This window comes from Montipora foliosa, chromosome 2 (assembly GCF_036669935.1).
Source record: "Montipora foliosa isolate CH-2021 chromosome 2, ASM3666993v2, whole genome shotgun sequence".
Taxonomy (NCBI): Eukaryota; Metazoa; Cnidaria; class Anthozoa; order Scleractinia; family Acroporidae; genus Montipora; species Montipora foliosa.
The window spans coordinates 4,596,404-4,606,403 of NC_090870.1; the positions used below are offsets into that span (position 1 = coordinate 4,596,404).

The 10,000-nt window shown below is 39.0% G+C and overlaps 2 protein-coding genes and 1 long non-coding RNA gene across 5 annotated transcripts in view; 2 read left to right on the forward strand and 1 right to left on the reverse strand.

Annotated features, from left to right (window-relative positions):
* The window catches only part of LOC137992156 (uncharacterized), an 8,034-nt gene extending 4,472 nt beyond the window's left edge, over positions 1 to 3,562 (reverse strand). Inside the window, exons 1-2 of one of the 2 annotated variants that reach the window (XR_011121649.1) lie at positions 3,423 to 3,562; positions 1,460 to 1,524 (exon numbers count right to left, since the gene is read on the reverse strand). This is a non-coding gene — a long non-coding RNA (uncharacterized lncRNA). Of the gene's footprint in view, positions 1 to 1,301; positions 1,525 to 3,422 lie in introns of both variants that reach the window. The other variant, XR_011121648.1, reaches the window with a different exon arrangement.
* LOC137992153 (uncharacterized) overlaps positions 1 to 6,131 on the forward strand; it is an 11,160-nt gene extending 5,029 nt beyond the window's left edge. Inside the window, exons 3-4 of one of the 2 annotated variants that reach the window (XM_068837289.1) lie at positions 1,326 to 1,532; positions 3,431 to 3,547. In XM_068837289.1, coding sequence (XP_068693390.1) covers positions 1,326 to 1,532; positions 3,431 to 3,537 — 314 coding nt within the window. In that variant the 3' untranslated portion in view covers positions 3,538 to 3,547. Of the gene's footprint in view, positions 1 to 1,325; positions 1,533 to 3,430; positions 3,548 to 4,742 lie in introns of those variants that run through there. The other variant, XM_068837288.1, reaches the window with a different exon arrangement.
* A 2,788-nt stretch (positions 6,132 to 8,919) lies between these two features.
* Positions 8,920 to 10,000, forward strand: part of LOC137988789 (uncharacterized) — an 8,830-nt gene continuing 7,749 nt past the window's right edge. The window contains exon 1 of the mRNA XM_068834749.1: positions 8,920 to 9,280. Within this exon, the coding sequence (XP_068690850.1) occupies positions 9,004 to 9,280 (277 nt within the window). The 5' untranslated portion in view covers positions 8,920 to 9,003. The remainder of the gene's footprint in view (positions 9,281 to 10,000) is intronic.

Below are 10,000 nucleotides of genomic sequence, written 5' to 3' on the forward strand. Positions count from 1 at the left end.
TAGTATGGACTTTTACATTTCCACTGACCCTTTTGTCAGAGTAAATCCGTAATGAGCTCGTATTTCCAGCAATTCAGCATTGACTTGTTGAAAAAAAAAAATGGAGGTACTTCTTAAAGTGCTACTATGATCAAAAAATCGCTTCTTTTTTTTCCTTCAGATTTGAAAGTGTGATTGCTGAACACTTGACTGGCAAAATTTTAAGCTTTAATTTTTATCCAAAGGCTATTTACTTTGGGTGTAATTTTTGTATTTCACAGTCCACCGTTACTCACGTTCCAAACTGACCAACTGGACCTCAGAGGGCTGGATCTAGGGAAAAGTGACGTCATTTACTCACTAGCTTAAAATTTTAGCCTGTAAACGCAGCTTACTATATATGCAAAACACAAGTTTAAAAGTCTGAAAGCCCGAAACTCTGTGCTGCATATTAAGTTAACCACAGACACACGCATTGCATTCTTAATAAACTATTGAGTCTTTGACATCATTTTCTCCTCGATCCAGCTCTCTCAAGATTTTAATTTAGTTATGGCAGACCATTAAATAGGAAAATTCCAGTTAAAATAAACAGGTGTCTTTTTGAAATGAAGGCTTAAAAATTAGATCAGTTACTGTTTAGTGACATAATCTTGAAATCCAAAAAAAATAAAATGTTTTTTTTGGATATAGTAGCACTTTAAGGCAGTCACTAAGCAAAATGCCAAATTACCAAAGGAAATTGTCACAAAATATTATTGCCCTCTTCACTCATTTGCTGAAAACCACTACAGTAATTACTACCTCATGAAATCAACTTAGAACCATTGATCACGCGCACACAGAAAGCTCCTTGTTGACTAGAAAAATGTCAGCCTTATCATTAATTAACCCTTTACCTCCTTAATGGCCAGCTGTAGGTTTTACTCGGTCTAACGCTGGACCATTGGGGAGCCCTTAGGGGCAAAAGGGTTTAAAGAGTAAAGAAAAGAAAATTTAACATTACAGTATTATTTGGATTTCAAATATTTAACAATGCGCCAAAGGCGAAGTGATTATCGGTGAATATTCACCGATAATCACTGAGCCTGAGGCAAATAATTGTTTTAGTATAAATACACAGGTGATTATTTCAAAAGAGAGAAGAAAAAAAACATTTCAACACTAAATCATCTTCACTTCCAGTGGCAAAACGACTACTGGCAGCCATTTTATCCGTCGAGGTGATTATCGGCTGATAATCCAAGATAGCGAGCCAATGAGAGCGCGCGATTTTCTATAATCACCTGTGTATTTATACTAAAAAGCATTATCCATTCTACCTGACATTTGTTAAATTCTTGCAGTGGCCATGTATGACAGTCAGAAATACAAAGCAGCTGTCAACATTTGGAAAAACATCAGTCTCGTCAGGTACCGCAGATTGCTCGGAACACACCCGTTCACCGCCTCTGTACTGGATTACTTGGGGAATGCTTACCAGAAACTCGGTTGTGCTCAGGAAGCAGTGAGATGCAAGAAGGAGTGTCTTCAGATGAGATGCTCCTTGTTAGGTAAAAAGAAAGGGATTAATTTTTTCTCACATCATGGCACCAAACTTGTCCATAGGATTTTTGTTGCCTCAGGGGATCATGCAAATAATTTTGATATCCATGCCCAATTTTATATCCAACCCAGAGTGTAACTGTAAGCCCAAGCATTTGCCCAGTATTTCCATTTTTTTGTTATAGTGTTAGCGTCCATGCAGTAGGGGTGGGTGTGTGGGTGTGTTTGGGTGTGGGTGTGTGTGTGGGGGGGGGGGGGGGGGGGGGGGTGGGTGTGGGTGATGGAACAAAAACTTTCTGGACAATCCTTACACCTCCAGCCCAATTACATCTTAATGTGTCATAAAGACTGTATAATAAGTCCTATGAGATGGAATCTAGTGAATCTTCTGTACTAATTGGCAAAGTCAAAAAGGTTTCCAAGTTGCCACCTAATAGACAACCAAGAATATTTTAGGCAGGAAAAGGTAGGCTGTACTTTGGCATACAACCTTTTTCTTTCAGCCATTAATTGCTCTTTCTCCCAAGTCAAGCACTCTAAAAATTGACAAAGTGGTTGGGGAGTCGTGATCCAAGTTATGTTTGCCACAAATTTCAAGGAGCAGGTTGTTAATTTGCTATTTCCCCCATCCCATGTTGCAATTTGCTTTTTTCACCAATCCCATAATACAGTTCATTTTCACGGGGCTTATTTGCATTAAGACAATAGATATCCAGTTCATTGAAGCATGATACAGTCCAAAAAGTAAATAACTTGTATTTTTTACATGTAAAGACCCCACAAAAAAAAATTGACTATTTTCACCATCCCATAAGGCAATACATTTTGGCGGGTCTTTACATAAAAACAATACAAGTTAAATACTGTTGGGACTCTATCATGCTTCAGTGAACTGGATATCCATTGTTTTAATGCAAATAAACCCCCAAAATGATCTGGGTTATGACATAGTTTATGCAGATGGGCTGGTTATAAAACTTTTGCAACTTCAGAAGCGAGAACAGTGACATTGCGCTTCATGTTAACTTGACCGCGACCATGAGCAATCTTTTGTCCTTGGTTGACAACTGAGTTCTGAATAAATCAATCAAAATTTTTGATTGGCTGTCTTTTAGAAACAGGGTGTGATTTGTTCATGGTCAGAGCCAAACAGCGAACAAAAACATGAAACAAAGAAACTTGTAGAGTTTCAAAACCATCTCCATATATTAACTATTGTTATGGGGATTGGTGAAAATAAGGAATGGAGGCAAAAATCAGGGTAGTATTGAAGCCTTCATGGGTTCCTAATTAACATATCCATAACATATGCATATGCATAAGCTTAACTTTACATAAACGTCGCTCGGTTTTAACGATCATATCCAAGGTCGTTTCACCAGTACCAGCACGCATTAAAAGGCATTGTCTAAGTACAAATTTTTAATTTACGGTCTACGGTCAGTATAGACCTTTTCGGCTTGTACATTTTGTTTTCCCAATACAGATCATGTGATAATACTGAGGAGGCTTGGTCCTTTGTTTTGTTCATTAAAAAGAGTGCATGCAGGCATATTCATGCTTGCATGCCCTCATTTTAATGAACAAAACAAAAGACCAAACCTCCTGAGTATTATCACATGATCTGTATTGGGAAAACAAAAAAAAAAGCTGAAAAGGTCTATAGACCTCTTTCATAATGGCGGGCAAATAAATTATTCTTTTGTTTTAATGCTAATAAGCCCTACTAACCTCGCTACGACGAGCAAATTTCAAAAGAATATTTTTTTTAAAACGAGGGCAGTAGGTCTCATTAACATAAATACAAAAGAATGTAAAGTTGGTCGCCATTTATGAAAGTGGTCTATTGAAAATAGGGTAACGGTTGTTTCACTTTTGCGAAAGCTATGACATTTTACCTTTTCAGACCTGCCCACTCTCCCGGCTTTTTTCTCTTTTCTCCCGGCATCCCGGCAAAGACCTGAAATCTCCCGGTTTTTAACAGATTCAGACAAGAAGCGACAAAAAGTGTGAATTCTATTTCGTCCCTTCACCGATCGATCGCATCCACGCTGAACACTCGTTCGTTGCACATGGAGTCTGGGGACAAAGTTCCTCGATTTCCTGGGCATGCAATCGTCATAAGTGCCCGTATGTTGAACGGAAGGGGAATCACGCGTGATCTTATGTGAGGAGGATTTGTCAAATTCAGAAAATTCTTGAGTTTCACTCACGTGATCAACAGCCATGTTTTTCAACGAAAACAAAAGAAGACGTTAGCATAATAATAGCTTGAGTTAGCATAATAATAGCTTGGGATTTACTGAGATATTCTGAAAGTACATGATGAAGAATGGCCGCTTCCCAAAAATCAGCATATTGTTTCAATATGGGGGTAAGATATTAGCCCTTCCATGCTTCAGTAACTCCATACAAATCCTTGTAATTTTGTCTTGGTTCTAAACCGTTTAGAACAAAGATAAAATTGTAAGGATTTGTATGGAGTCACTGTAGCATGAAAGGGCCAATATCTCATCCCCAAACTGCAATAAGATGCTAATTTTTGGCAAATGGCCATTCTTCATCATGTACTTTCTGAAGATCTTAATGAATCCCATAATTTCATAATTTTAAATATTTGTGACGTCACACTTTACCACTCTATTCCCGGAGGATTGGATCGGTACACCAACATGGCCGCCATTTCATTGTTTGGGGACACCAACATGGCGGCCGTGACGTCATGTGAAATCCAAGAATTAAACTGACATTTTCAGAGAACAGTACACCTTGCTACAAATGGAGACCTAACAGCGAACTTTAAGCTTCAGCAAAGAAAGCAACTGCTGCGTATAACAAAGCAAACAGATAGTTTGTATTTAGCTACTGCACCTTGTGTGCCAGTTAAATTGAACCTTTGTATGGATTTGACAATAAAATGAGGCAATTTATAAAATCTCCCGTTTTTTCACTGAATCTCCAGATGTTTTGAGCTCTGAGGGGTTGTCAGGTCTGTCTTTTAGACTGAACCCGCCGGTGCTGTGTACAAGTTTTTGAACTTTTTCATGAATTCCCACTTGTGATGAATTGAATCTGGAAGAATGGTGCTCCAACAAAAAAGCAACATTTGCCGTTGTGTGCTCCTCGTTTTCCTGTTTGATGTCTCGTTTATATAACTGCATTCGTAGATCTTTCGATTTAGGAAGTTACTCACATCTCTGATTGATTTAATTCACTAGGTGAAGACCATTTGGACACGGCCAGAGCTTATTATGGTCTAGGTTGTGCTCTTGAAGTCCTGGGTTCTACTGAGGAAGCTTTGAAAAACTTGAGCAAGGCATACAGAGTCCAAACTCGTTTTCATGCTTCCCCGCAAGACATCAAGAAAACGAAACGTGAACTGGACCGTTTGCAAGAAGTAGTTCGTTTACAAAAAGACGGAATGCCTAATCATGTTGCGGCAATCGAAGAATTGCTAGTTAACTGTCACGTGGTACCCTCGTTAAAATAAGGGCCTTTACCTTTTACCTATAGCGGGCCACATTATGGAATAACTTGCCCAGTAGCTTAAAGAACGTTGGATATGTTGATCAATTTAAGCGAAACTTGAAGAAGGTATCCAGCACATATCGGCCGGATTCCCACACGGCAATCATGTAAAGCAGTTGTAAATAGTTTTAGTTTTTAACTTGTAGAGCTTAAACTGATGATTTTCCGTGTTTAAATAAAGCCTTACTACTACTACTACTCGGCGATACGCGCCTCGTTGGCTATTTACGGGTAAGGAGCTTAAGCACGTGACGTTTTTGCAAGGCAAACGATAAACCGGAAGAAAGCTGTTTTCCCTTTTAACTTGTCTTCACACAACCATATTTATGATGCCAAGTATCTTTTCTACATTAGAAATTATTAGATCAGTTAGATTAGTTTTCTCGGAGACACTACTGTCCTGGTTTGGGAATTGTTCACTTCCCGTTGCCGCTCGGGTCTCAAAAACGTCTTAAGCTCGTACCCAACGCGCGCTCTTGATTAACCGTGCTCTAGGGTCGACCCGCCTGCTTGCCAGCTTAATTTATGACACAAGGGTCATACATTCAACTCGCAAGAAAGGAGGCCTAACTTTACAGTATTGCTGTCGAATCATAAGCTGTTAGTGCTGTTTGTTTTTGAGACCTGGTGCCTTGAGACATTTTTTAAGCTGCTGTTTTCTTTTTCACGTTCGGCCTATATATAAGTGCAATTTTTTTCGGTGTTGCAAATCCATCCTAGCTTGTCTTCCACTGAAAGATTTGAAACACCCCTTACAAACCAAGGGGTCCGGTACTTTCAAGGAGATAAATAAGATAATTTTTAATTCGTTTTTGCTGAATGAAGAATTATATACTGGTTACTGTTATGACCTTTGAAGTATCTGATTTTTCAGAAGACCGAAACAAACTTGATCAGTTAACTGTTTTAACATGTGGCTTCCAGCTGAATCAAAATACATAAACCTCTTGAACGCGGTAGACCACCAAGGCATTTGTTGAGTTAATACTCTCAATTCTTGGAAGCTAATTGTACATAGTTTATTTATAAAATTATGTTGAGGTTGTGTGTACTATATTAATTCAAGGCCGATTGACACTGAAACTGGGTCCGGACCGATTAAAAAGTGGTTCGGACCAATTTTTCTTTTTTTTTTTTTTTCACCGTTTGCGCAGCCAACAATTTGGTTTGTCTCATCATAAAACTGGCCTTACGGTCCCGTTCCTCGGTTTTTTTGATTTTGGGGACATAAACGCCTGTGGCCCCCAGACAAGAAAAAACGGGTCCGGAGCCATTTTGTAAACACATCGAACGGATAGTTTACACGACAAAGATATATGGTCCGTACCGACTTTTTAAAAGGTCGGGACCCAGTTTTTTCTGTAGTGTAAATGGGCCTTCAAAGTGACTCAGAAGACGTGTAATACTCTCAAGGTCAAAAGTTAACAAAAAATACAAGGTTGTACTTGTAATATTTAATCCAAATTTTTTGGGGTTAGTCTGAGAAAGCATTTTTAGTAAATTACTTGTAAAATTTGCGTAGCAAACTTTAGAGTTGTAAATTCGTTTCAGAATAAAATTGTGTTAAATTGTTCTCATATGCTGTAAGATATGCTGTGTATCCCTAAAAAGTCCTTTATTTACCAAGTTTACGTCTTCCATGACTGGTTGTTCTAGGTTTATTGAGGGACAAAATTTAATTTCCGCAAAGATCATGCATAAGAAGAGGACAGGAAAGAAAACGTATCTTTCATGTAAGCAGGAAAACCCTTTAAACAACAGCAACATACTTTTCTACAATAATATCAGGACACATCTTGCATGCCCTTATTGCAAAGAGATGTAGAGTTTGACTTTAGTTATCTGCCAATGTAAATCTCAGTATTCTCCCAAATACATTATACCGTTCCTTTAACAAGAAATTAGGAAAGACCAGTTTTTTTTGCCACCAGCATAAGGCCAAAAAAAGCACATATTTGTCGTCAATTTTCTACGATATTAACAGTACACACCAGGGCTACTCCTTAGTATCTGGCTAGAAATTTCCTTCTCACTTTTTCCTCCGGCCGCGCGCCAGTCTCGTGCCTCTCAAGTTGCCTGGTTCATGCCCAAAAAGAATTCTGGGTAATCCTGCCATTCCAGTACAAGGGAAGATGCCCGATTCTCATTTCATAGATTTTTTATAAGTGTCGGGTCACCCAGTCCTACCGGCAAAGTACCGCATGGATTGAAGTTTTTAGCTTTCAAAACTTGCCCAAATTGTATCGGTAGGTGCTGGAATTCGTCCACAGAAAGGCCACAGAGACAACTTCACTCGTGAACCGCCATGTTTAAAAGAGATCATTTTATGCGTCCCAGTCTGCATGAAACCATCTCTCACCTTTGTCTCGAGAAGACCAGACACGCGCGGTTCTTACCTTACGTTTATGCCTGTAGAATCTGTTCAACTGAAATGTCAATTGCTTGTAAAAACCAGCATCTCAGCTAGACGGCATTTAAGCCTGGTTTTCAGTAACGACGCAAGCGCAAGCACAAGCAGAAGTAGCTGATGCTAGCGAAAACGAACGTCGAGGTAAGCATCAAATCAACCACGGCAACCGCCACTTTGCTAAAATGCTCAGATGCGGTTCTTAGAAGGACTGACACTACAACACTTTATCACGTAACAGCAATGTTTTTGTGCCATGTGAAACATCAATTATTGCTGAACAAGATATAGTCATTTTTGTCATGTAACAAGTTACCATGGCAACAGGAAAACCTTGCAGAAACACCCTATATATTTTAGCTTTAGTTGCTTATATCTGAAAAACGAACTTTGTGACCCCAGTTTTTTTATTGCAAAGAAGTGATCAGCCAGCAAAGGTGAAACTCTCTTTAAAGGTTAAAAAATTCTATGGAGCTGATTCAGAGCCACCTTAAATTTTCAATTAATTAAGGTGGCTCTAAATCCGCTCGACAGAATTTTTTTTTAACTTTGCAGAAAGTTTCATTCTGGCATGCTGATTACATTTCAGAAATAAAAAATGGGAGTTACCGAGTGTGTTTTTGAGATATGAGCAGCTAAAGCCAAAATGTGGCTTTTTTTTGCAGGGCTTTACTGTTGCCACAGTAATTTTTTACGTGACAAAAATGACCGAATCTTTTTCAGCAATAATTGGTATTTGATATGGTACCATAACGTTGCGGTGAAGTGATAAAGTGATAATTATAGTGTCAATCCTTCTGATAAGAACGTTTCTTTCAAGTGTTGAAACTGGTTTGAGCCACCTTAATTAAACAGACGCAACATATTTCCTTGTGCTTGCGCTGCGTTTTGTTTTCACGCGACGCAAGGGAACGCAAGCATAAGCGCAAACAGCACAAGGAAAAGTAGTTGATTCTTGTGCTCAGTTTTTTGCGCTTGTCCTTATGCTTGCGTCAACCTCGTTTGCACGGTGAAATAAGCGCTCTTATACTTGCGCTTTCTGTTTCCGTCGCTAGTGAAAACCAGGCCTTGATAAACAAATTAAACTAAATGTCTGCGTATCACATTAAAATGAAATAATAAAGGGGCGAAGTAGTGGTTAATTAATAAAAAGGAAACAAGCAATCTCATGGAAAACGGAATTGGAAATGGCATTTGTTTACCCACGGAACACCTTACTCAGGAGCTCGTTCAACGTGTGTTCGTGCATTCCGGATAGAATTGGAATTTGGCAGTGTTGGTTTTTGAGGAGAGGGGAAAACCGGAGTACATACCCGGAGAAAAACCTCTCGGAGCAAGGAGACAACCTTAGCTAGCACACGGTGAATTCTTCATTAGTTTCTTCTCCCGTTTCCGGTTGTGTGTGAGTTACGCGGGCGCATACGCGGTAACTTCCGGCTTTTCCAGGAACAGAATGCTTGTTGTTTTTCTAGTCGTACTTTAGCAGTAGTCTCGGCAGAAATTCTTGTTCAACGTTTTAAAAGGTTGTTCATAGCAGGGAAATTATGGATGAGGCAAGCAAAGAAAGACTACGTAGACTTCGGATCCATATTTCACGAAGTATGAATGCAAGAATGGTAGTTGAAGGGCTCTATGCTGAAGGGATTTTGGACTTCGATGACCGAGAAGAAGTACTTGCTGAGACAACCACTCAGCACAAAGTGTTGAAGCTCTTGGATGTTCTACCTTTCAAGGGCCCACAAGCATTTAATGCGTTTTTGAAGGCTTTACGTACATTTGGTTACGAGTTTCTGGCGAATCAAATTCAATCTGAATTTTCAGGTAATTGATCATGATGGTCAATAACGTCAAACGTCCAGATTTTACCAAAAATTAATAAGTGTCGTGTTATCTAAGGATTTATGTTTTTTCCAAGTGTCTTGATCAAACATTTTAGCGTATTTCCTGTTGTTTGCTGGGTTTTTTTTGCTAGTTTTCTGGAAATTTCCTCATAGGCCCCCACTTAATTATGCACACGCAAGGACGGTGTGTTAGTTAGACGTGTTAATTAATAAAGGAAAGCTTTATTTATTCCAAATTGCACGAGAAATATTATGAGATTCCTGTAAATTATTTACCAGAAGAAACGCTTGTGTATCTCACAATCAAGCAAAAATTGTGCCGCAAAAAAGATAACCTGAGCATTCTGATTGGTCAACGATCAAAGAAAATCCGATCACATTTGATTGCCCATCTGAGATTTTCTTTGATCGTTGACCAATCAGAATGCTCAGGTTATCTTTTTTTGCGCTGAAAATTTACTTCTTTTCTGCATTGTGTTACCTGGAAACTGCAATTCTCTTTGCCAATCAGAATGGAGAAATTTTGTAATGACACTGTATTATTAACCCATTGAGGAGTAAAATCATCTGGCATTAGACGTCATGTCTCATTCCCAGGAGTCAGTGGGTTGAAACTTAAAAATTTGATTACACTTACTGTATCCTTCATAGCAAGCGCAAGGGGGGTGGGGGAAGCAAAGAGAAGTGAGTGACCAAGCCG